The sequence below is a fragment of the Oncorhynchus nerka genome, linkage group LG25 (genome assembly GCF_034236695.1).
Source record: "Oncorhynchus nerka isolate Pitt River linkage group LG25, Oner_Uvic_2.0, whole genome shotgun sequence".
Lineage (NCBI taxonomy): Eukaryota > Metazoa > Chordata > Actinopteri > Salmoniformes > Salmonidae > Oncorhynchus > Oncorhynchus nerka.
Genome location: NC_088420.1, coordinates 56,443,768 through 56,470,106, shown reverse-complemented (window position 1 = coordinate 56,470,106; position 26,339 = coordinate 56,443,768). Strand labels below are relative to the sequence as shown.

Sequence of the window (26,339 nt, the reverse complement as noted above, 5' to 3'; positions counted from 1 at the left end):
ACACTTGAGTGAAGAGTAGATAATTAGAATGAACAAAACTGCTGTAATTGACATCCATTGGCACCACAGGGCTGGCTTACTACCTGGCTACTTGGCGAGCATGGCAGGTTGGAGATTAAGCTGGAATTCTTTCCTGCCCCTTTCAGCATCAAAGTTCACGTCAAGAAGATGGGCCAGGTGAGGTAAAGGAGCAATCGCTAGTCAGGTGAACCACCACGACGCTAGGGATCGGTCCATGATGTGTGTTCTGTCTGGCATAGCTTTTCTTAACGCTGTGCCACGCCATTTTCCCCCACGTGGGCCGACCCCGTAGCAATTCAAGTTCTAACCAATGAGCTTCAGCTCCTCGAATGAATGACAACTAGCAAGAGGCCAGCCTAGTGTTATCTAATGAGGTTGCAGGGTGGGCCCAACATCTCAGTGGACACGAGCGAGAACTGATATGGTGATGTATGAAATGATGCTAATGTGTTGATTGCTACAACAAACTAGTAGTAGTTTAAGGGATATACATACTTTTTAAAATAAACTTGTCAAAGGATTAAGCCTTGAGATTGAATGAAACACAGAGGGTGAATGGGCAAGACAAAATATTTATGTGCCTTTAAACCAAGTAAGGTAAATGCCAGGTGTACACTGGTTTGAGTGTCAAGAACTGCAATGTTGCTGGCTTTTTCACGCTCAGGTTTCCCGTGTGTATCAGCAATGGGCCACCACCCTACGGACATCCAGCCAACTTGACAACTGTGGGAAGCGTTGGAGTCAACATGGGCCGGCATACTTGTGGAACGCTTTCGACACCTTGTACAGTCCAAGCCCTGACAAATTGAGGCTGTTCTGAGGGTAAGAGGGGAGTAACAAAACAGGTGTCCCTGTTTTGTGGGTGTTAACTAAATTCACATACTACTATACCAAATTTTAATTTGCCAGTGAGAGACACCAAGAAAAACAAATATATATCACATGGGCCATGGATAATTCAGTAGTTGTAAACACATTTAGTGTTTAGGCATGGTCAGGAGTAAACTAATCATGAGACTGTGTGTGTAGCATACATTTACATGTTAGTTGAAAAATACAACAAATCACACAAACTGACCCAAAAAGTATGTGTGAAAGAGTGGTATTTCTCTCTGGGAAAATCAACGCAAATGAATTGCCATGTAATGACATGTTCAACAGTAGCATAGACAGCGACACATGTAGATACACAACCATGATCAAAACAGACAGCATTTAAAACACAGCATCCAGCCAGAGACTACAGTAAACATTAAGGTTTGCCATTTCTAGCTTTATTTTAACTACATTTAGGGACAAACCTTCTTTAGGTATGCCACACACCTTACATGGTATTTACTGTACTTACATATGAAAGATAATTTGGACAGTAGAGCTTGTGTGTGTGTTTGTGGTGCAGGCAAAGATGTGTACATAATACATAATAAAACTATATTCAAAACGTACCTCCCGATTCTCCACCCATCTCAAAGTGTGCACTTCACTCCCTGTCATGGAATTAACAATAGGGGAAACTCCCTCCTGCCAATGCTAACACTAATCTAACGCTTTAAATCCAAGACTGCGTGTGCACACTTCAGGAGAAGGATGGAGAATTGAGACGCTTTCAATAAATTGACACCAGTGCATTTAAGTTGGCCATCTCTGCACTGCAGTCCAGGAAGGTTTGAGAGAACAGGGCTTAGGGGAAGAGTATAGGGCATAGTAAGTCGCTCTGGATAAGAGCGTCTGCTAAATGACTTAAATGTAATGTAATGTCCATGTGGGAGGGAGAGTGTATGGAGGTAGAGGCCCTCACCACAGGTGTGTTTCTCTGATCTCAGCAATCACCTGACTGGCTTTCTGCAAGGCCTGTGGACATAGGATGGAGAGGGGGTCAAAACTTTCATAGAAATTCAGCAAGAAAAGAAACGTCCTCTCACTGTCAACTGCGTTTAATTTTTTTAGCAAACTTAACATGTAAATATTTGTATGAACATAAGATTCAACAAACAGACAAGCTGAACAAGTTCCACAGACATGTGACTAACAGAAATGAATAGTGTGTCCCTGAACAAAGGGGAGGTCAAAATCAAAAGTAACAGTCAGTATCTGGTGTGGCCACCAGCTGCATTAAGTACTGCAGTGCATCTCATGGACTGCACCAGATTTTCCAGTTCTTGCTGTGAGATGTTACTCCACTCTTCCACCAAGGCACCTGCAAGTTTTCAGACATTTCTGGGAGGAATTGCCCTAGCCCTCTGATCCAACAGGTCCCAGATTTGCTCAATGGGATTGAGATCCGGGTTCTTGCAGGAAATCACGCACAGGACAAGCAGTATGGTTGGTGGCCATGGGTCATGTCAGGATGAGCCATGTCAGGATGAGCCTGCAGGAAGGGTACTACATGAGGGAGGAGAATGTCTTCCCTGTAACGCACAGCGTTGATTGCCAAAACCGCGACTCATCAGTGAAGAGCACTTTTTGCCTGTCCTGTCTGGTCCAGCGACGGTGGGTTTGTGCCCATAGGCAACGTTGTTGCCGGTGATGTCTGGTGAGGACCTGCTTTACAACAGGCCTACAAGCCCTCAGTCCAGCCTCTCTCAGACTATTGCTGACAGTCTGAGCACTGATGGAGGGATTGTGCATTCCTGGTGTAACTCGGGCAGTTGTTGCCATCCTGTACCTGTCCCGCTGGTGTGTTCGGATGTACCGATCCTGTGCAGGTGTTGTTACACGTGGTCTGCCACTGCGAGGACGATCAGCTGTCAGTCCTGTAGCGCTGTCTTAGGCGTCTCAAAGTATGGACATTGCCCTGACCACATCTGCAGTCCTCATGCCTCCTTGCAGCATGCCTAAGTCACGTTCACGCAGATGAGCAGGGACCCTGGGAATCGTTCTTTTGGTGTTTGTCAGTCAGTAGAAAGGCCTCTTTAGTGCCCTAAGTTTTCATAACTGTGACCTTAATTGCCTACCTTCGTAAGCTGTTAGTGTCTTAATGACTTTCACAGGTGCATGTTCATTAATTGTTTATGGTTCATTGAACAGCATGGGAAACAGTGTTTAAACCCTTTACAATGAAGATCTGTGAAGTTATTTGGATTTTTACAAATGATCTTAGAAAGACAGGATCCTGAAAAAGGGACGTTTCTTTTTTTGTTGAGTTTAGATACAAATAGTATGCGTACGTATACACATGCGCACACACACACATTACCTTGAGCATGTCTGCAGCCTCATTGCGTCTCTGGGCCATGTCTTCAGACTCAGTGAGCAGGTCATCTAACAGACCTGCCTTATACAGCTGACCCACCAGCTCACTCTGCAGGCTGTCTTTCACATGGTTCACTAAGAAGTGCATCACCGCCTTGGGCACGCTGCAGGGAGGAGCGCAAAGGGAGAGAGAAGTATTGAAAGGGTGGATGAGAGAGTGAGATTGAGAAAAAAATTGGGACTCTTAAGTGCAGGAAACAACAGATCTTTAAGCAATCGAGATGGCACCAAGTAGAAAGAAACAAACTATTTTAACATCGTACAGAAACCACAGGAGAGTGAGTCTAACAGCAAGTAAAGCAGAGCAGCACCATACCTGTCCTGGATGTTTTTCCTGACGATGAGGAAGTAGGACTTGATGAGTCTCTCGATGACCTCACAGTCCCTCTGCTCTCGAGAAGACAGCTTCCTGGAAACGGGAACAGGCTGGAGGATACACAGAGTCAAACAGACCAATCACTTACGTGCTACTTCTCAGAGGTCATTAACATTGTGTTGCTATGGAACTTGTTTGGACTTCGAGCAGTAGCTAGTCCAAGTCCATTCCTACCCCTCCTTGGCCCTAACCTTTCAATGTCTGCAGATCTGAAGGCGTTGGATAGGCATAAGCAGAGTAGTGAGAAGTATCCACCATATTAAATGGCTTACACGTCACAGTTCTGCTCATCACTTGTGGACAGATCTACATCAACATAACCGGTACTCTAGAATCTGTCAGGAAGGAATGGAAGGCATGGGGTAATGATCAGCAGTAGTTCCAGTGTTTTTCGTCACTGGTTTTTTTAGAGACGTTAAGATTTCGAAGGTTGTTTATTAAGTTTTACACACACACACACACACACACACACACACACACACACACACACACACACACACAGCAATATAAATAATATACTCAACTAGAAAAAAATACAAATACATTAAAAAAAAAAAGCTTTAAAGATACCATACTTTAGACAAGTTAAACACACCAGGCAGAATGCTAAAGGGCAATCTATAGTACAGGGACAGAGCAAACACCTCACCATTGTTGCTGTAACCAGTCAAGGGATAGGGGTGGAGAAATGCAAGCACTCACAGACCACTGGACCAAAAAAAAAAAGTTTACAATGCTTAAGAAAAATAATAATAATAATTTTATGTAGGCGTGAACAAAATGTAAAAATAGAAATAACTGGGAAAAACAAGCTCCCACTTCAGTCTCTGCCCGGGCAAGATGAACAAGGCATCCGCGGGTCACAATCAATAAACATCAACCTTAATGCCCCCCAGACAAAACACAAAGAAAAGCTCATCCAACCCTTAAGTCACAGGAGGGACAAATACAGGCTTATTTTGGTTTTAATAGGAGTGCCATCAGAGAAAGGACTGTTTGAATTAAGACCAGAATGGAGCCCAAGCCTCATTAAACAGTTTGGGGTTCCCTCGTGAATTGAATTTTTTCTAGTTTCAGAGAGCACATATAAATATTAATTCCCAGAAACCTGACAGTTTATGACAGCCCCAAAACATATGCAACAGTGTGGCTGGTTCCACTTTACATCTGACACAGGTAGGATCAAAATCAGAGAATATTCTTCCAAGTTTGGCCCCCGACCAGTGGATACGGTGAACCACCTTGAATTGAATGAGGCTGTGTCTAGTGCTAAACGAGGACAGTGCACCCTGTGCAGCACAGATTCCCAGGTGTCTTCCCCAAGTTCCTCCCCCAAATCCTTTTCCCATCAAGTCTTTAAAAGGCACCAAAGAAGGGTTCTGTAAGTCATGAATGATTGCATGTACATCTGAAATTGCACCCCTAGGAAGCTTGTTCAGCTCCAAGATGCTCTCTATAGCTGTATTCACAGGCCTATGGGGAAATTCAGGTGTGTTAGCTCTGACAAAGTTCCTAGTCTGGAGATAGCGGAAAAAGTGGGATTGGCTAAACGGAACTGATTCCAAATTTTAAGGGACTGCTTTACAATTGGGTTGACACACCTTTTGCCTAGGGATACTGGGAGAGACGAGCACAACACAGAGGAAAGTGCAGCAGGTTTACACGATTCAGACTCCATCTGGACCCAGAGTCTAGGGCCAGTAGGATCAGTCTACAGCCAGTACAGAAGGGCTCTGAAATTTGCAGCCCAATAGTATGTCTGAAAATTTGGTAGAGCTAAACCCCCCAATGACTTAGGCTTCTGTAAATGTTTTCTACCAATCCGTGGTACCTTTCCATCCCAAATAAAATGCATGAATGTTTGATCCATTGAAATAAAAAAAAGATTTTGGAATAAAAATGGGTAAACATTGAAACACTTTTTTTGTCATTTTAATGACATTAACCCTTCCTATAAGAGAGAAGTAGCGAATTCCAAAAATTAAAAGATTGTTTCAAACTGTCTGCTAGAGCAACAAAGATTTCCTGAAACAAATTTGAATATTTCCTTGTCACTAACTCCCAAGTAGGTGAATTGATCCTGGACAATCCTAAACTGAGAGCTTGTAAAAGAGCACTTTGAGGCAGCCTTGTTTACAGGAAAAAGCTCACTCTTGCCTAGATTCAGCTTGTACCCTGAGATTGATCCAAACTTTTTAAGAACAGATAAGGCACGTGGCAATGAGGTATCAGGGTTAGAGATAAACAAAAGGAGGTCGTCAGCATATAGTGAGACTTTCTGTTCTAAGCCCGTCCTGATTATACCTTGAATGGCATCATTAGAGCGTAGTGCAATGGCGAGAGGCTCGATTGCCAAAGGAAACTACAAGGGGGAGAGTGGACAACCCTGTCTGGATCCGCGGTGCAAGGGAAAATAGTCAGAGGACAAGTTGTTAGTCCGTACCGAAGCCATGGGGGAAAAATAAGAATCTTTATCCACGCAATGAATTTGGGGCCAAAGCCAAATCTATAAAGGGCAGCTGTTAGGTAATCCCACTCAACGCGGTCAAACGCTTTTTCCGCATGAAGTGAGACCACCACCTCCGGGTCCTCTGCCGCTGGGGAGTACAGTATATTCATAAGGCGCCTAATATTGAAAAACAAATGCTTATTTCTCACAAAGCCAGTCTGGTCAGAGTGGATTACTTGGTGCAGCGAGCCTTCCATACAGATGGCTAAAAGCTTGGCTAGGATTTTGTAATCACAGTTTAAAAGTGAGGTTGGGTGATAGGATCCACATTACAGGGGGTCTTTGTTTTTCTTTAATAGTAATGAAATTGAAGCCTGATGAAGACTAGGCGGTAGCTTTGAGGTATTAAGGCACTCTGCAAATAGTCGAGACAAGAATGGGCAAAGCAGACCAGAACACGTCCTGTAAAATTCGGTTGAAAAACCATCCGGACCCGGTGATTTACCACTTTTCATTGCGGACACTGCTGTTGCAATCTCCTCGGGTGTAAATTCTTCTTCTAGACAGTCATGGGAGTCTATCAATTGAAGGCATATTCAAGCCATTAAAGAAGGAATCAATCAGCAAAGGGTCTTGAGGGGATTCAGAAGTGTATAGAGCAGAGTAAAATTGTTTGAATTGATCATTGATCTCTTTATGTATAACTGTGGTGGCACCAGACGGGGTCCTTATCTGTGGGATTAAATGTGAGGCCTCAGATTTACGGATCTGATGTGCAAGGAGTTTACTGGCCTTGTCGCCTTGTTCATAAACTTTGTATCGAGCTCGCAAGAGTAACTGTTCAGCTTGCTTGGTAGAAAGCTCATCAAATTCAGATTGGAGTAGTTGGCGCTCTTTATGCAGATCAGTGGAAGGATCCGTAGCATACTTCTCATCCAATGTGGCTATGGACTCGCTCAGGTCCCGAAGTCGCTGAGAGCGAACTCTGTTTTGGTTGGCTGTATAAAATAATTTGGCTACGTAGGTATGCTTTGAGAGACTCCCATATGGTAGAGCAGGACATACCTGGTGTTGAATTAGTTTCTAGGAACAAGGTGATATCAGAAGAAATTAAATTGACAAAATCCTTTTCTGAGAGTAAAATGGGGTTGAGGCGCCATTGATAACACATGAGGTCGCTGGGGAAACTAACTCAAGCATTAATGGTGAATGGTCAGAAATAACAATACTCTCGTAAGTACACCGCTGAAGGTTAGGCAGAAGTTTTTTGTCCAAAAAGAAGTAATCAACCCGGGAGTATGTTTGATGAACATGAGAATAAAAGGAATACGGTCTATCTGTAGGATGTAGGAAACGCCAGGCCTCAAACATAGCATATTTCTGAAGAAAGGATTGAATAAGTAGGGCACATTTAGATGGGCCTGTAGTTATTCATGAGGACTTGTCAAGAACTGGGGACATTTTACAGTTGAAATCCCCCCTAAAATCAACAAATGAGAATCTAAATTGGGAATAGCAGACAAAAAGGAAGAAATGAAACTTGTGTCATCCCAATTGGGAGCATAAACACTAGCCAAAACAAGAGGAGCATAGAATGGAAAAGCAATGAGCACCCAAAAACCCCAGAATAACTTGTCTCAGAGTAAATGTACGGTGGTAGATGAAAAAGTACAGAAAAAAAACAAAAAAAGACTGAATGACAACATCAGAACTGAACAATTCAACCCCAAACGAGGTATAAGCCTAAATAGAACATGTTCTCTTCGCACAGTATGTCTGTGAGAGTGCGACCTTAAACCTAAACCCACAGTCCCGCTCTTTAAAGTCGCGTTTTGTTAGTGGATCAAACAGCAAAAAGAGAGATTTTTAAATTTTAAAAAGTGAATCCCTTGTATAAATGAAATTACAAAAGCACCACTTGTAGATGTGTATAATTATATTCCCAGTCTTATAACAGGTATTGAGAGAGAAAATAAATAAAATGTATAAAGGCTCTCAGCCAAAAACCTAATTTGAATGAAATCGTAATAAGACCATCAATAATAATAATAATAATAATAATAATAATAGTCTAGTTTGACACTGAGACAACTTACAACCAATACCAAAAAACTGTGTGCGCAACGTTGAACGTTTGCTGGGCATAAATGTCGCTCAAAACTTTTAAAATTGAAGTGAGACCCCAAAAAATGTGTAGCCTCGGGAAGCATTTACTGTTTACTGGGTCAATGCAAACGGTTGCAGTAAACAAATAACCAAAAATATTTTGAGTCACTGAGACACTATGTAAACAAACTGAATAGGTGAGCGAGACAGCCTAGAAACACAGGAGTTAAGTAAAACCTTAATACAATGAAATTAAAAATGACTGAATGCTTGTAAGGCAAGCACACTAGATGATCAAAACATTAGATCACATCAAATAAGCCTGAATGGGTTCGCCAACTCCCCAACTATACAAGACTAGCCTGTTATAACTAAACATAATTGTACCACAGGTGGGTTACTTACTATCCACAGTTCGCACGCAATAGTTGCTGAACTGTAAGCAAGTTCAAGACTTCTTGATGTGACGTTGAATGTGAGCCATAGCCTCATCCGGAGACTCAAATGTGTAGTCTTTACTGTCATGAGATATCCATAAACGGGCCGGGAATCGCAGTCCATACTTCACACCTGGATGGTCCCATAGTACTCGTTTGGCCTGTCCGAAAGCTGCGAGCTGCCTGGAAACAGTGGGGGAGTAGTCCTGGTAGATGTAGAAGCTCTGTCCTTGAAAGCTCAGTGTGGTATTGCGGGCTCGTCGGAGAATCTCCATCTTCTCATGAAAAAAGTGCACTTGAAGAATTATGTCACGGGGCCTCTCCCCATCCCGGGGCTTTGGGCGCAGCGACCGGTGGGCACGATCAATCAGGGGCTTTTCATCTAAGGCAAGAACATCCTTCAGCAGCCCTGAAATGAAATCCGTGGCGCGAGGCTTTTCTGCTGACTCTGGGACCGATACAAGTCTCAGGTTATTGCGGCGAGAGAATCCCTCTAAACTCACAGCTCTCCTACACCTTTTTCAAATCTGCAGCCAGGCGTTTCACGTCAGCCTCCGGGGATGTAGTAAGTCAGAGACATTGGTAGCGGAGGTCTCCAGTGCTGCGATCGTTGTAATGTGCTACGCCGTTGTTGCTTTGAGTGATGTGATTGCTGGCACCGTCTCGTTCCGCAGGATGGTTAAATCTGCTTTTAAAGTATCAGAAACCTCCTGTATTCGGGCCTCAATCGTAGCAACCACCTCCGTTTTCATTTCAACTATCTCAGAGCGTAGTAGTTTGATGGACTCGAATTGATGGACCCCCGGGTCCTCAGACTCAGGAGAGGGCGCTGATGAGAGTGGGTCTTGTAGGCCGGGTTCTCTCAAAGTCATGCTTTTGGCCTTATGTTTCGTCGACATGCTGACTTTCGGAAGCAAAGTAGCCTTGGTTTTTATGGAAAAGGATCACCAAACTAATATTTGAAAATAAATACGGTTCTGCTGCAAAATTCACATAAACTTTAAGAATACCACGGGAGCAAACGGAAAACACGTCAGTCGCACATGGCGTCCCTCCAATTCCCCGGGTTGTCATCTTTTGATTTTTGGACGGGGAGGAGACATTCGGCCCATAACTTGCAGAGGGTGGAGCGCCTCGTTCCGGTCTACCATCTCCTATCACGTGTTGGACCCAGAACTTAATCGAGCAGCTGACTAATTACGTGAGACTTTAGTTTCGGGTTAACCAAGATCACAGTTCTGCAAACATCAAAAGGTATAGTGATAGAATTGGGACTGAGTATCTGACTAGAAGTGATTACCCACCACATCCAGCAGGTTGACAGCGTGGCCCCTCTGAGGGCTGGCAGGGTTGGAGGTCTGGAGCATGGATCTATCTCCACCCATCCCCTCATCTCCCTTCTTCAGCATGCCCCTCCAGTTCCCTGTCCCTCCATCCTGATCCCCCTGGGGACCCCCACCTGCAGCCTAGAGACAAGGAAATAGACAGACAGACAGACTGGTTAGAGATCCTGTCTAGTGGTTTATTCAATGGTAAGGATTCATCCTTTACTTATACAGTTGTCTCCTTGAGATTAAAAATCTATTTTACAAGAGAGAACTGTTCCAAGACCGCAACAATCAAGCATGCTTGTGTCAGAGCTATTACATCACCTTAGGCTTGTATGATGTAACATCTACAGACTATACGGCCATGTCTGTAGATACATATACTGACTTTCTGGATTAAAAACGGCACTCTGACAGAGGCAGGGCCATATCGTACAAAAAGATCACTCCAGGACCCTTCCTCCGTATAGAAGCACACATGCCGGAAAGAGGTGTAAGATGGGGAATGTATTGCCAGAATCAAAAGGTCATCCTCAGGGGGTGGAGTTAGTTAGGGTGGGGGCTCATCAATTTATTAAAACACATCTGTGGGACATTGAAGGGGAACAGATGAGGGGAATTCAGAATTGCGCCCTACACAAAGTAGGATCGTCTACAGGTTTGCAGAGGGGAGTATGAGGGTGGGTCAGTGGAAAGTCCATTGCAATTCAGTAAATTCAGGAAATTAACTGAACTGATTTTCAGTTAACTTCCGGAAATGAAATGGGCCCCAATCTTGGTTGAGGTAGGATGCAGGCAGGGCCATGCAGGCATTGGGTGGTTGAGTGGCACACAGTGACACACCTTGGGTCCCTCTCCCTCGGGGGGAGGAAGCTCAGTGGGGGAGAGAGACTGACCACCTGGGCCCTTAAAGGACTAGAGAGAGAGAGAGAGAGAGGAGGAAGAGTGGACAGAGTTCGAAATAGGACCTAAAAAGCCAGCAACGGAAGAAAAACTTTACTGAATGAGCTGCGACAGTCTGGTGTGGAATCAAAACAACATATGGCTTATATCTCTGCTGTAAAAGGTAGAAATCTTCACTTGGCGCAGTAAAGAAACAGTCTTTGTAGCAATTCAACAAATTTAAGCACAATGAAAGAGGGAGAGTCTCTTGAGTGTGTTCGGTTACCTTTTCCCTGGGAACCGAGGACGGAAGCTCTCTCATTCTGTTGCGTCTCTGTTCCTAGGAGACGACCATTACTACTGATTAACAACGCAGTTACAACACTTCTTGTACTTTATAAGAAAGTTAGAAAACACAGAATGAAGTTATTTCTAAAGCTGTGAATGTTTCTTACCTCTATGTTGTTGTTCATGAGGCCACAGGCATCAGCAAAGTCAGGGTGCTTGGTGTTAATATAGGCCAACTCTATGGCCACCAGGTTGTGAACCTGAGGAGTTGGAATGAGTACACTAAAGATAAGCAAACGCACTACAAGTGGAGCAGAGAACATTCAAGAAGAATCCATTTGAAATGCAGTGGAAAAACGTCTCACCATCTCATTGGTGACCGGTAACCGTTTCCTGAGGAGGGACGTGACCACTTCTACTATGGCATCGTGGAGCTTTGGAAACCTCAACAGCTCCTGGAGAGAGAAAGATAACACTCATCAGTGACTGTGGCCAGATGTCAAGAGTCATAGCAAGTGTTGTTGATGTGAATGTGTGTATGAACAGGCTACCTGGGTGCTGCAGTTGCTGTGTGTGTGTGTGTCTAGTCTACCTGTGTGCTGTAGTTGGAGCAGTGTTGGATGATCCTCTGCATCTCCTCGTGGACCAGCTCTACACAGCGCAGACTGGGATCCTCCAGTCTCTTTACCTGTCTCTTCACAAGCAGCTCAAACGACACCTCGGGCACAAACAGGGCAGGCCGCGGGCCCTACACACACAGACAGACGACTACATTACCCAACAGCCGCGCTGGCTAACAACCCGCAACTCATCACAACTCACAATAAATCCGTGCTGCTGCTCCAGTTTCAACTGTTCTGCCTGCGGCTATGGAACCCTGACCTGTTCACTGGACGTGCTACCTGTCCCAGACATGCTGTTTTCAACTCTCTAGAGACAGCAGGAGCGGTAGAGATACTGTCAATGATCGGCTATGAAAAGCCAACTGACAGTTACTCCTGAGGTGCTGACTTGCTGCACCCTCGACAACCACTGATTATTATTTGACCATGCTGGTCATTTGTAAACATTTGAACATCTTGGCCATGTTCTGTTATAATCTCCACCCGGCACAGCCAGAAGAGGACTGGCCACCCCTCATCGCCTGGTTCCTCTCTAGGTTTCTTCCTAGGTTTTGGCCTTTCTAGGTTGTTTTTCCTAGCCACCGTGCTTCTACACCTGCATTACTTGCTGTTTGGGGTTTTAGGCTGGGTTTCTGTACAGCACTTTGAGATATCAGCTGATGTAAGAAGGGCTATATAAATACATTTGATTTAATCATTCTACTCTGCAAACGAACATTTTTATTTATTTAACTAGGCAAGTCAGTTAACCTCTTCAACCTATGGGGGCGCTATGTCATTATTGGATAAAAAGACGTGCCCGTTTTAAGCGCAATATTTTGTCACGAAAAGATGCTCGACTATGCATGGAATTGACAGCCTTGGAAAGACAAAACTCTGACGTTTCCAAAACTGCAAAGATATTATCTGTGAGTGCCCCAGAACTAATGCTACAGGCGAAACCATGATGAAGTTTCATACAGGAAATGCCCCAGATTCTGAAGGCGCTGTGTTCCAATGTCTCCTTATATGGCTGTGAATGTGCCAGGAATGAGCCTGCGCTTTCTGTCGTTTCCGAGGTGTCTGCAGCATTGTGACGTGTTTGTAGGCATATCATTGGAAGATTGACCATAAGAGACTACATTTACCTGGTGTCCCGCCCGGTGTCCTGTGTCGAAATTATTGCATAATCTCTAGGTCTATGCGCGTTCCATTTCTTCAGAAGAGAAAGTCAACTGCCACGATGGATTTTATCGTCGATAGATATGTGAAAAACACCTTGAGGATTGATTCTAAACATCGGTTTGCCATGTTTCTGTCTTATGGAGTTAATTTGGAAAAAAGTTCGTTTTAATGACGTAATATATATATATTTTTTTTCCTTACCCAAACGTGATGAACAAAACGGAGCGATTAGTCGACAATATTTTTTGTAAAAACGGAACATTTGCTATCTAACAGAGTCTCCTCATTGAAAACATCCGAAGTTCTTCAAAAGGTAAATGATTTTATTTGAATACTTTTCTGGTTTTTGTGGAAAATGTTGCATGCTGAAAGAGAGGCATAATCCTATGCTAGGCTATCAATACTGTTACACAAATGCTTGTTTAGCTATGGTTCAAAAGCATATTTTGAAAATCTGAGATGAGTGTTGTTAACAAAAGGCTAAGCTTGAGAGCAAATAGATTAATTTCATTTCATTTGCGATTTTCATGAATAGTTAACGTTGTGTTATGCTAATGAGCTTGCGGATAGATTTACACAATCCTGGATACAGGTTTTTTTTCGTAGCTAAACGTGACGCAGAAAACGGAGCGATTTGTCCTAAACAAATAATCTTTCAGGAAAAACTGAACATTTGCTATCTGAGAGTCTCCTCATTGAAAACATCCGAAGTTCTTCAAAGGTAAATGATTTTATTTGAATGCTTTTCTGGTTTTTGTGAAAATGTTGCCTGCTGAATGCTAACGCTAAATGCTACGTTAGCTATCAATACTGTTACACAAATGCTTGTTTTGCAATGGTTGAGAAGCATATTTTGAAAATCTGAGATGACAGTGTTGTTAACAAAAGGCTAAACTTGAGAGCAAATAGATTCATTTCATTTCATTTGCGATTTTCATGAATAGTTAACGTTGCGTTATGGTAATGAGCTTGAGGCTGTATTCACGATCCTGGATCCGGGATGGCTCGACGCAAGAAGTTAAGAACAAATTCTTACTTACAATGACGTCCTAGGAACAGTGGATTAACGGCCTTGTTCAGGGGCAGATTGACAGATTTTTACCGTGTCAGTTCGGGGATTCGATCTTGCAACCTTTTGTTTACTGGCCCAACGCTCTAACCACTAAACTACCTGCCATCCAATACAGCTACAGTCGCATGAAAAAGTTTGGGCACCCCACTGAGGCTGCATAATCATTTACTCTGTCGTCACAGAAAATGATCGCAGTGGCATGCCAATAATTTTCTAATAAAAGCTGAGTACTGGGGTATTGTCAAGACAAAGATGTTTAGTGTAGCAATATTAAGTTGTATGAAATTAAATCAGATGTGAAAAATAGGCTATGCAAAAATGTGGGCACCCTTGTCATTCTGATTTGAATACCTGTAACTACTTAGCACTGATTAATTGGAACACACAAATGGTTTGGTGAGCTCATTAAGCCTTGAACTTCATAGACAAGTGCACCCAATCATGAGAAAAATGTATTTAAGGCCAGTTGCAAGTTGTTGTTCTCTTTGACTCTCCTCTGAAGAGTGGCAACACGGGGGCCTCAAAACAACTCTCAAATGACCTGAAAACAAAGATTGTTCAACATTATGGTTTAGAGGAAGGCTACAAAAAGCGGAGAGGCAAAGGATGGTGAGAACGGTCAAAAACAGCCCACAGACCACCTCCAAAGACCTACAACATCATCTTGCTGCAGATGGTGCCACTGTGCATCGTTCAACAATTCAGCGCACTTTGCACAAGGAGAAGTTGTATGGGAGAGTGATGCGGAAGAAGCCTTTCCTGCACACACGCCACAAACAGAGTCACTTGAGGTATGCAAACGCACATTTGGACAAGCCAGCTTCATTTTGTAATAAGGTGATGTGGACTGATGAAACAAAGATTGAGTTATTTGGTCATTACGAAGGACGTTATGCATGGTGGCAAAAGAACACAGCGTTCCAGGTAAAACACTTGCTACCCACAGTAAAATTTGGTGGGGGTTCCATCATGATGGTGGGGCTGTGTGGCCAATGCCGGTACTGGGAGTCTTGTTAAAGTTTAGGGTGGCATGGATTCCACTCAATATCAGCAGATTCTTGGGAATAATGTTGAAGAATCAGTCACAAAGTTGAAGCAATGTTCTGGAATGGCCATCCCAGTCCCCAGACCTGAATATCATTGAGAATCTGTGGGATAATTTGAAGCGGGCTGTCCATGCTCGGCAACCATCAAACCTAACTGAACTGGAGATGTTTTGTAAGGAGGAATGGTCCAAAATACCTTCATCCAGAATCCAGACACTCAGAGGCTATGGGAAGCATCTAGAGGCTATTATTTTAGCAAAAGGAGGCTCTACTAAATATTGATGTGATTTTTCTATTGGGGTGCCCAAATTTATGCACCAGTCTAATTTTGTTTTGATGCATATTGCACATTTTCTGTTAATCCAATAAACCTCATTTCACTACTGAAATATTACTGTGTCCATCAGTTATTTGATAAATCAACATGAAATTGCTGATCCAAACACCCAATTATTTATAAATGGAAATCATGGAAATTGTCAGGGGTGCCCAAACTTGTTCATACGACTGTAAATATGAGTCTGTATAGATAAACATACTGAACAAAAATATACAAAAACACAACATGTAACAATGAATGATTTTACAGAGTTACAGTTCATAAAAAGGATATAAATAAATGTGTTCGGTTCTAATCTATGGATTTCACATGACTGGGCAGGGGCGTGGGCATAGGCCCAACCACTGGGGAGCCAGGCCCAGGCAATAAGAATATACCAACACTTTACATGTTGCGTTTATATTTTTGTTCAGTTTAGTAGCGCACAATACAGTATATAGCATTGCACACTCACCGTAGCATTCCTAATAGCTGTCAGCACATCTATGGTGGTCAGACCTCCTAGTGGGTCCACAGACTCCAGCGTCCGACCAAAAGTCTCATGGAAAATATAACAGATTCGCGCTCCACCACACCTGAAAGAGAATGGTCCACTGTTACATATACAAGCAACAAAATGTTTAACATTTGTGATCAACGTATTAGCCTAGTTCATTTAGCTCACGTAGTAATCTTCCCACTACACTGCAAAAGCTTCAAATTGGTTGACTTGTGATGCTATAGTTGTATGCCCCCTTCTGGTATCTAGAGGTACAAGGATGTTTGAAAAAGGTTCTCCATCCTTCATCTATCTCTTCAAATAAATGAAAAAAATAAAATAATAATAAATATATATATATACACACACACTGAGGCAAAAAAGTATTTAGTCAGCCACCAATTGTGCAAGTTCTCCTACTTAAAAAGATGAGAGAGGCCTGTAATTTTCATCATAGGTACACTTCAACTATGACAGGCGAAATGAGAAAAAAAATCCAGAAAATCACATTGTAGGATTTTTAATGAATTTATTTGCAAATTATGGTGGAAAATAAGTATTTGGTCACCTACAAACAAGCAAGATTTCTGGCTCTCACAGACCTGCAACTTCTTCTTTAATAGGCTCCTCTGTCCTCCACTCGTTACCTGTATTAATGGCACCTGTTTGAACTTGTTATCAGTATAAAAAAGACCCCTGTCCACAACCTCAAACAGTCACACTCCAAACTCCACTATGGCCAAGACCAAAGAGCTGTCAAAGGACACCAGAAACAAAATTGTAGACCTGCACCAGGCTGGGAAGACTGAAACTGCAATAGGTAAGCAGCTTGGTTTGAAGAAATCAACTGTGGGAGCAATTATTAGGAAATGGAAGACATACAAGACAGCAACAGCCACAAAACATCACTGCTCTAGAGGAGATCTGCATGGAGGAATGGGCCAAAATACCAGCAACAGTGTGTGAAAACCTTGTGAAGACTTACAGAAAACATTTGACCTCTGTCATTGCCAACAAAGGGTATATAACAAGAAAGAAGGCAATAAACCTAGAATTAAAGGGGCCTTGTAGACAGGACCCCAACACCCAACAATGGGATAGAGTACAGTGAAAACAAATTTTTAAAAACCTGGACATGCCAAACCAGGCCAAGTGAGCTAAATAATGCAGGATGCACTTCCTGAGAACCGAAAAAAGGTGCCGCCAGTGGGTTGGGTACCACTGGCGAAATCTTCTTATCTTGACCCAGTACAGCCTCAGAGGAAGGGCCACTCAAAGGAGCCGGGTCCTCCCAGGGTTTCTCCACTGGGAGTTGGGAGTTTTTGCCACTGGCTGCCGTACAACATTTTCAAACACTGTGAGCTCCAAGGAGTACAGGCTGGGTCAAGGGACCCCTTGAAGTAGCAATTTACCCCGTTTTCCGTCACCGGTTCGGAGCGTTCCGAAGGGCCCATCAGTAGGAAAGTCTGTTGATTACGCCGAACATCCGCTCGTTCAACTAAGGCTGGGTTAAAAGCTAGACATGAGGAGTTAATGGGAATTTGCTCCACGATTGTGTTGCATTGTGGTTATGTCGCGATATAAGGCCTCCGGTCGGAAGGAAGGCGGCTGATGCGCAGCCCAAAAACGTAGAAATGTCAAGCTCGCTGGGTTTGGCGCATCAGGATATCAAAGTGAAGAGATCTGACCGGCGGAACTCCTGTAGTGGCCCGTGCTCCTCATGCGTAGCATGTAAATATCGAGGTCGCGCAGGTTACGTTAAAAATCCTACAATGTGATTTTCTTTCTCTCATTTTGTCTGTCATAGTTGAAGTGTACCTATGATGAAAATTACAGGCCTCATCTTTTTAAGTGGGAGAACTTGCACAATTGGTGGCTGACTAAATACTTTTTTGCCCCACTGTGTGTGTGTGTACATACATATACAGACACACACACAGTGGGGAGAACAAGTATTTGATAACCTGCAAAATCGGCAGTGTTTCCTACTTACAAAGCATGTAGAGGTCTGTAATTTTTATCATAGGTACACTTCAACTGTGAGAGACGGAATCTAAAACAAAAATCCAGAAAATCACATTGTAGGATTTTTAGTAATTAATTTGCATTTTATTGCATGACATAAGTATTTGATACATCAGAAAAGCAGAACTTAATATTTGGTACAGAAACCTTTGTTTGCAATTACAGAGATCATACGTTTCCTGTAGTTCTTGACCAGGTTTGCACACACTGCAGCAGGGAGGCCCACTCCTCCATACAGACCTTCTCCAGATCCTTTAGGTTTCGGGGCTGTTGCTGGGCAATAAGGACTTTCAGCTCCCTTCAAAGATTTTCTATTGGGTTTAGGTCTGGAGACTGGCTAGGCCACTCCAGGACCTTGAGATGCTTCTTACGGAGCCACTCCTTAGTTGCCCTAGCTGTGTGTTTCAGGTAGTTGTCATGCTGGAAGACCCAGCCACGACCCATCTTCAATGCACCCCTTCTGAAAAAACCTACACTCGATCCCTCCGATGTCAACAACTACAGACCAGTATCCCTTCTTTCTTTTCTCTCCAAAACTCTTGAACGTGCCGTCCTTGGCCAGCTCTCCCGCTATCTCTCTCAGAATGACCTTCTTGATCCAAATCAGTCAGGTTTCAAGACTAGTCATTCAACTGAGACTGCTCTTCTCTGTATCACGGAGGCGCTCCGCACTGCTAAAGCTAACTCTCTCTCCTCTGCTCTCATCCTTCTAGACCTATCGGCTGCCTTCGATACTGTGAACCATCAGATCCTCCTCTCCACCCTCTCCGAGTTGGGCATCTCCGGCGCGGCCCACGCTTGGATTGCGTCCTACCTGACAGGTCGCTCCTACCAGGTGGCGTGGCGAGAATCCGTCTCCTCACCACGTGCTCTCACCACTGGTGTCCCCCAGGGCTCTGTTCTAGGCCCTCTCCTATTCTCGCTATACACCAAGTCACTTGGCTCTGTCATAACCTCACATGGTCTCTCCTATCATTGCTATGCAGACGACACACAATTAATCTTCTCCTTTCCCCCTTCTGATGACCAGGTGGCGAATCGCATCTCTGCATGTCTGGCAGACATATCAGTGTGGATGACGGATCATCACCTCAAGCTGAACCTCGGCAAGACGGAGCTGCTCTTCCTCCCGGGAAGGACTGCCCGTTCCATGATCTCGCCATCACGGTTGACAACTCCATTGTGTCCTCGTCCCAGAGCGCTAAGAACCTTGGCGTGATCCTGGACAACACCCTGTCGTTCTCAAATAACATCAAGGCGGTGGCCCGTTCCTGTAGGTTCATGCTCTACAACATCCGCAGAGTACGACCCTGCCTCACACAGGAAGCGGCGCAGGTCCTAATCCAGGCACTTGTCATCTCCCGTCTGGATTACTGCAACTCGCTGTTGGCTGGGCTCCCTGCCTGTGTCATTAAACCCCTACAACTCATCCAGAACGCCGCAGCCCGTCTGGTGTTCAACCTTCCCAAGTTCTCTCACGTCACCCCGCTCCTCCGCTCTCTCCACTGGCTTCCAGTTGAAGCTCGCATCCGCTACAAGACCATGGTGCTTGCCTACGGAGCTGTGAGGGGAACGGCACCTCAGTACCTCCAGGCTCTGATCAGGCCCTACACCCAAACAAGGGCACTGCGTTCATCCACCTCTGGCCTGCTCGCCTCCCTACCACTGAGGAAGTACAGTTCCCGCTCAGCCCAGTCAAAACTGTTCGCTGCTCTGGCCCCCCAATGGTGGAACAAACTCCCTCACGACGCCAGGACAGCGGAGTCAATCACCACCTTCCGGAGACACCTGAAACCCCACCTCTTTAAGGAATACCTAGGATAGGATAAAGTAATCCTTCTCACCCCCCTTAAAAGACCTAGATGCACTATTGTAAAGTGGCTGTTCCACTGGATGTCATAAGGTGAAAGCACCAATTTGTAAGTCGCTCTGGATAAGAGCGTCTGCTAAATGACTTAAATATAAATGCTCTTACTGAGGGAAGGAGGTTGTTGGCCAAGATCTCACGATACATGGTCCTATCCATCCTCCCCTCAATACGGTGCAGTCATACTGTTCCCTTTGCAGAAAAGCATCCCCAAAGAATAATGTTTCCACCTCCATGCTTCACAGTTGGGATGGTGATCTTGGGGTTGTACGCAACCTTCTTCTTCCTCCAAACACGGCGAGTGGAGTTTAGACCAAAAAGCTCTATTTTTGTCTCATCAGACCACATGACCTTCTCCCATTCCTCCTCTGGATCATCCAAATGGTCATTGGCAAACTTCAGCAGGGCCTGGACATGCTCTGGCATGAGCAGGGGGACCTTGCGTGCGCTGCAGGATTTTAATCCATGACAGCATAGTGTGTTACTAATGGTTTTCTTTGAGACTGTGGTCCCAGCTCTCTTCAGGTCATTGAACAGGTCCTGCCGTGTAGTTCTGGGCTGATCCCTCATGATCATTGATGCCCCACGAGGTGAGATCTTGCATGGAGCCCCAGACCAAGGGTGATTGACCGTCATCTTGAACTTCTTCCATTTTCTAATAATTGCGCCAACAGTTGTTGCCTTCTCACCAAGCTGCTTGCCTATTGTCCTGTAGCCCATCCCAGCCTTGTGCAGGTCTACAATTTATCCCTGATGTCCTTACACAGCTCTCTGGTCTTGGCCATTATGGAGAGGTTGGAGTCTGTTTGATTGAGTGTGTGGACAGGTGTCTTTTATACCGGTAACAAGTTCAAACAGGTGCAGTTAATACAGGTGATTTTCTGGAATTTTGTTTTATATTCCGTCTCTCACAGTTGAAATGTACCTATGATAAAAATTACAGACCTCTACATGCTTTGTAAGTAGGAAAACCTGCAAAATCGTCAGTTCATCAAATACTTGTTCTCCCCACTGTATGTATGTATGTATGTAAGGCCCAGTACAGTCAAAGATGTGATGTTCCTATGATTTTCCTATATATTTGGTATGAGGCTGGAATAATACTGTGACATTTTGGAAATGATAATGCCTATTAGTGTAAGAGCTGTTTGACAAGACCCTCTGAAATGTCAGCTTGTTCAGTGGGATGGAGTTCAGGTCTTCCATGGTGACATCGCCAGGTGGTAAATGAGTTAATAGACCAATAAGACAGAATTCCATACCTCTCTGCCAATATCAGCCAATTTCCCCCTCCCCACTCAGACCACTCCCAGAGTCCTATCAAAAGTCTTGCCTGAGAAATTGCCCTCTGTTAAGAAGCAATTTTTTAATATTTTTTTTAACCATTTTAATTGAAAACAATAACCGAAAGGTGCTTAATTGTTACCCAGAAATGATTTGATAGAGAAAAACAGCTGCATTGGAAAGAATAAGTTACTCACAGCTCTGTTGTCTCTATGTACTTGGCGGTGCCCTCGATGGTGTGGCAGTACTCTGCAGCAAACTTCGTGATGAGCTGGAGCAGTGTGGAGCTCTGGTCCTCTACAGGTTCACCATAGCTGCTCAGCAGGGACTGGTACTGGGCCGCCAGCACGTTGATACGAGTCTTTAGCTCCGGGAGACAGTCTCTGATGTGGTGCATCAACAATCTGGCAACAAGGAGAAGAATGAGAAAGTAGAAAAGGCAACAGACAACATGATAGTTGTTAGTTTCTAGAGTGACATTACACTCTAAAATCATAGTTGGCCAGATGTTTTCAAACCTCAAAAGTACTCTTCTGTTGAGGCCTTGTATGCCTAATATATCATTTCTTTCTCATTCCCAATGTTACTTCTAAACAGCGCGCGTGCAGTAGCCCCAAGACTGCAGCGCAGAGGAAAGAAATCAGCCCACAGAGAAAAGCACGAGATTAGAAAGTTAAGTTCAGAGTTTTCCCTGTTAGTTAACACTATCAACGTTTCCCTGTACTGTGGCAATTGTGATCAAATCAATGCAAAATTAGCCACTTTCAATGCAACATACCGAAACAAAACCAACTATGCAAAATATTTTACAGCAATAGGGGCGTGATTGTTTCCTACAAGAGCACAAAACGTACATTTCTGGACATCTTTGAAAAGCGAGTCAGGTAAAAGCCTTTTTTTGTCTTAAAGGAGCATTGTATTTTGAGACAGGCTTGAATAAACTAAGTAGTATAATTTGTCGGAGTCTCTAATAAATGGTATGGGAATAATAATGCATTTTATTTTGTAAAGTGGTTTCTTGCATCAAACAACAATTTCAGTCACCTCCTTGTCTGAAGGACAAGTGGATAAACAGGTTAATGTCAAGCCCTGCATGTGTTTTTCAAAAGTTTAAAGGAATGTAGGTCGACATTGAACACCACACATTGGTTGCTACTGTAGGCTGATTGACAGAATAGCTATTTCTATGTTAAAATGTTATGGGATGGATTTTCTCCATTGTTTGTGATGGTAGGCCACTCTGACAGACCTACATTATGATCAAATAGCTACAGTAGCCTACTTGGCCACTTAAAACGAACTTAATGCAAGTACAGACTCAGAGCTGACAGTGAACGCGTGCTGGAAGTCACACAGAATATTTACAAAATTCCAGTTTGCGCTAAAGCAGACCTAAAATTGGCTAAGTGCCCAATTTTTTGGGGAGGGAACATTGCTCATACCTGTTCAATGTTCTAGCCAGGTATTTGGTTCCGTTTCTGTTGGCGAGGGAGGGATACTTCTTCTGTAGGAAGGCATATTCATCACGGATGGCGTCGGCCACGGTCTTCTTATTGTTGATGTCCAACTGACTCCTGAAGAAAGTCGTGAAGGATAGGACTATTTGAGTTATTTTACTACCTTTAATATCAGCTCCTCATTCAGTCAGCCTATTGAGTCCATTGGTCCCACTCACACAGAACTACCCTATGCCTTGACCTCTTTATCCTTTCCCTCTCCAGATGAAATACAGTGACTAGTGATGACCTGCCACCCGACAAGCTGCCCGCTCGACACCATCCCCGCCTCCCTTCTCCAGACCATCTTTCCCATTCCTCATCCCTGACCACCGGTTTTCACTGGCAACTCCTCCTCAAGAAACCAACACTCGACCCGACGTAATTTAAAAAATAAATAATACAGACCGGTATCCCATCTTTTCTTTCCAAAAAAACTTAAGCATGCCATCTCTCCAACTCCCTCACATAACGATCTTCTTGACCCTTCAACCGAGACTGTTCTTCTCCGTGTCATGGAGACACTCTGCACTGCCAAAGCTGACTCTCTCTCCTCTGTTCTCCTCCTCCTAAAATCTATTCACTGCCTTTGAGAGTGAACCATCAGATCCTCCTCTCCACCCTCTCAGGGCTGGGCGTCTCAGGCACTGCACACTCTTGGATTGCATCCTATCTGGCAAGCCGCTCCTACCAGATGATGTGGATAGGATCTTTGTCTGCACCACATGCTCCCACTACTGGTCTCCCCCAAGGCTCGGTTCTCCATATAGACACTCTACTCCGTCATATCCTCACATGGTCTCTCCTATCACTGCTATGCATATGACTCAACTTCTCCTTCCAAACTTCTGACACTCAGAAGTTTGTTGAGGTTCAGATGCAAGCTACTTTTCCTCCCGTGGAAGACCTGCCCGCTCCAAGTCTTTTCCATCACGGAGAGTGCAAATAACTTTGCCGTGAGCATGGACAACACCATGTGGTTCTCTGCAAACATCAAAGCAGTGACTCTCTCCTGCATGTTTATCCTCTACAACTACCCTACCTCACACAGGAAGTGGCGCAGGTCCTAATCCAGGCACTTGTCATCATCCATCTGGACTACTGCAACATGCTGTTGGCTCGGCTCTCCGCTAGTGCCATCACACCCCTGCAACTTATCCAGAACTTTGAGGACAAATGTACTTACTATGACTGAGGTAATTATGTGGTTGTCCCACATAGCCATCTTAAGATGAATGCACTAACCTAGTCGCTCTGGATAAGAGAGCCTGCTAAATGACTCAAAAGTAAATGTACATAGTACAGTAAAAGAAAATCCCAACAGAACTTAAGGAATGCTGGCCCCTTTCCCATTTTGATCCTAAGTGACTGTTGGCTTCTAACACCCTTACATACTGGATTTTCCATAGGGCTGAACCCTTGCTATATGCAACATGCTAGAGACGGAAGATGATTGTGTCATGGTGCAGACCTGTTGACCACGCCAATGAGGCCAAGCTTAACAGGGATGACCCGGCCCATCAGAACGTCCATGGCATCGGTCCCAGCGTCCATCAGGTCTAGTTTGGTCACCACCGCTAACGTCCTCCTGCCTACACAGTGACACAAACCCCAGAACCCATAGTCAAAAAAGCATATCAGAGTAGGTGTGTTAATCTAGGATCAGGTCCCCCCCCTGTCCATAAACTCTTATTCATTATGATCTGAAAGGCAGATCCTAGGTCGTCTACCTTACTCCGAGATGCTTTATGAATATGGGACCAGATCCACAGCCATGATAACTAAACCTTTCCACAGTTACCTGCAAATAGGGAAAGGAGTTTAGCCTATTACTAGAGGCTATAGTTTTCCTGGTCAAGTGAGATAATCAGGAAAAACTCCTGGGCCTACATCCAGGTAATCAAGAGTTTTTGTGAGGCGATGTACGCCATGGCGTGTCTGATATAAGGATTAGAGGAAACAGTAGGTGACAGACCATTAAGGTTAACAGAGCGAGCAAGAGCGGTGGAGAGAGATGCAGAGACCAGCAGAGCGAGAGACAGACACACAAAAAGAAGAGGCATAGACAAACAAAAAAAAAAGAGAAAGAGACCCGAGTGAAGAAGAGAAAGAGATTGAGGTGTTTACCGTCGGGGTCGACCTCGCGGGCAACTTTGAGAGCCTCTGAGGTGGCCATGTCTGTGTTGGCCGCAGTCACAGCCAGGATGATAGAGTTGGGGTTAGAGATGTGCTTCACGATCAAGTCTTTGATCTGCAGCTCGATGTCTTTGGGCTGGTCTCCCACTGGGACCTGTGTAGAACATGCACACACACAATTAATTCCTGCCCATATCATAGTTCAAACCATACTTGGAGTTCTATCTCCCTCAATAAACTTGGAAAGAGAGGTGGTTCAGTGCATGAAAGATAGGTGATCTCAGTGCCTGGGATCCTAAGACTTGCGTTAGCTCTCAGAGCTAATGCCTAGGCGTTAGCGCAGACAGCTAAATAAGTATTGTGGCGGGTTCAAACCAACTCTATCACACCTGAGCAACTCAATTAGCTTTTATATTTGAAATAAAAACACCTTGCTTTGCGTGTACCTTTGTGATACCTGGCAGATCCACTAGTGTGAGGTTGACTACGTGAGGGGAGAAGATCTTCAGGTGAATGGGTTCATCAGTGATTCCCTGGAAGAAAACAAAGAAATGTCAGTTCAGCAGTTGGCAATGATAACGTCTGTTTGACATTGCTTAGGACTACCTTTGCATCAAATAATTTTTTATTGTTGACATACCTTGTTATTGCCAGAAACTCTTTCGGTTTCAGCTTCGATCTCAAGCCTGATTTCATCGAAGTCCGTGTAGATCTAAAAACAACAAATACATGTTTATGGGTACTGCGCAGTATAACAAATTATTTAATTATGCTTTATATAGCTGCATATGACAAATGTAAATGTGATTTACTATGATCTGGACCCAACAGCAAAAGACCACTACAGAAATCTAAATACAAACAAATATAATCATAAAGAAAGAAGAAAATATCCTCCATCACCAACCGCATCAACGCCATTTACAGTATAGCACATCACAAGGGTTTCTCTGTTCACGCATGGAGGACCTAAAGCACCAGAGCAAATTACTGTCTGCACACATCTCGACCGCATGTTCTGCCCTACTCCCTCATCTCGACCGCATGTTCTGCCCTACTCCCTCATCTCGACCGCATGTTCTGCCCTACTCCCTCATCTCGACCGCATGTTCTGCCCTACTCCCTCATCTCGACCGCATGTTCTGCCCTACTCCCTCATCTCGACCGCATGTTCTGCCCTACTCCCTCATCTCGACCGCATGTTCTGCCCTACTCCCTCATCTCGACCGCATGTTCTGCCCTACTCCCTCATCTCGACCGCATGTTCTGCCCTACTCCCTCATCTCGACCGCATGTTCTGCCCTACTCCCTCATCTCGACCGCATGTTCTGCCCTACTCCCTCATCTCGACCGCATGTTCTGCCCTACTCCCTCATCTCGACCGCATGTTCTGCCCTACTCCCTCATCTCGACCGCATGTTCTGCCCTACTCCCTCATCTCGACCGCATGTTCTGCCCTACTCCCTCATCTCGACCGCATGTTCTGCCCTACTCCCTCATCTCGACCGCATGTTCTGCCCTACTCCCTCATCTCGACCGCATGTTCTGCCCTACTCCCTCATCTCGACCGCATGTTCTGCCCTACTCCCTCATCTCGACCGCATGTTCTGCCCTACTCCCTCATCTCGACCGCATGTTCTGCCCTACTCCCTCATCTCGACCGTATATT

The 26,339-nt window shown here is 44.4% G+C and overlaps 1 protein-coding gene across 2 annotated transcripts in view; it reads right to left on the bottom strand.

The window, feature by feature from the left end:
- Nucleotides 1-1,273: 1,273 nt before the first annotated feature.
- Nucleotides 1,274-26,339, bottom strand: part of LOC115109697 (dynamin-1-like protein) — a 32,524-nt gene continuing 7,458 nt past the window's right edge. Inside the window, exons 4-19 of one of the 2 annotated variants that reach the window (XM_029634933.2) lie at nt 25,311-25,382; nt 25,117-25,203; nt 24,662-24,824; nt 24,006-24,126; nt 22,481-22,612; nt 21,236-21,442; nt 15,839-15,959; nt 11,732-11,887; nt 11,505-11,594; nt 11,307-11,399; nt 11,138-11,191; nt 10,813-10,884; nt 9,946-10,107; nt 3,590-3,699; nt 3,218-3,377; nt 1,274-1,872 (exon numbers count right to left, since the gene is read on the bottom strand). In XM_029634933.2, the coding sequence (XP_029490793.1) occupies nt 1,816-1,872; nt 3,218-3,377; nt 3,590-3,699; nt 9,946-10,107; nt 10,813-10,884; nt 11,138-11,191; nt 11,307-11,399; nt 11,505-11,594; nt 11,732-11,887; nt 15,839-15,959; nt 21,236-21,442; nt 22,481-22,612; nt 24,006-24,126; nt 24,662-24,824; nt 25,117-25,203; nt 25,311-25,382 (1,857 nt within the window). In that variant the 3' untranslated portion in view covers nt 1,274-1,815. The remainder of the gene's footprint in view (nt 1,873-3,217; nt 3,378-3,589; nt 3,700-9,945; nt 10,108-10,812; nt 10,885-11,137; nt 11,192-11,306; nt 11,400-11,504; nt 11,595-11,731; nt 11,888-15,838; nt 15,960-21,235; nt 21,443-22,480; nt 22,613-24,005; nt 24,127-24,661; nt 24,825-25,116; nt 25,204-25,310; nt 25,383-26,339) is intronic. The other variant, XM_029634934.2, reaches the window with a different exon arrangement.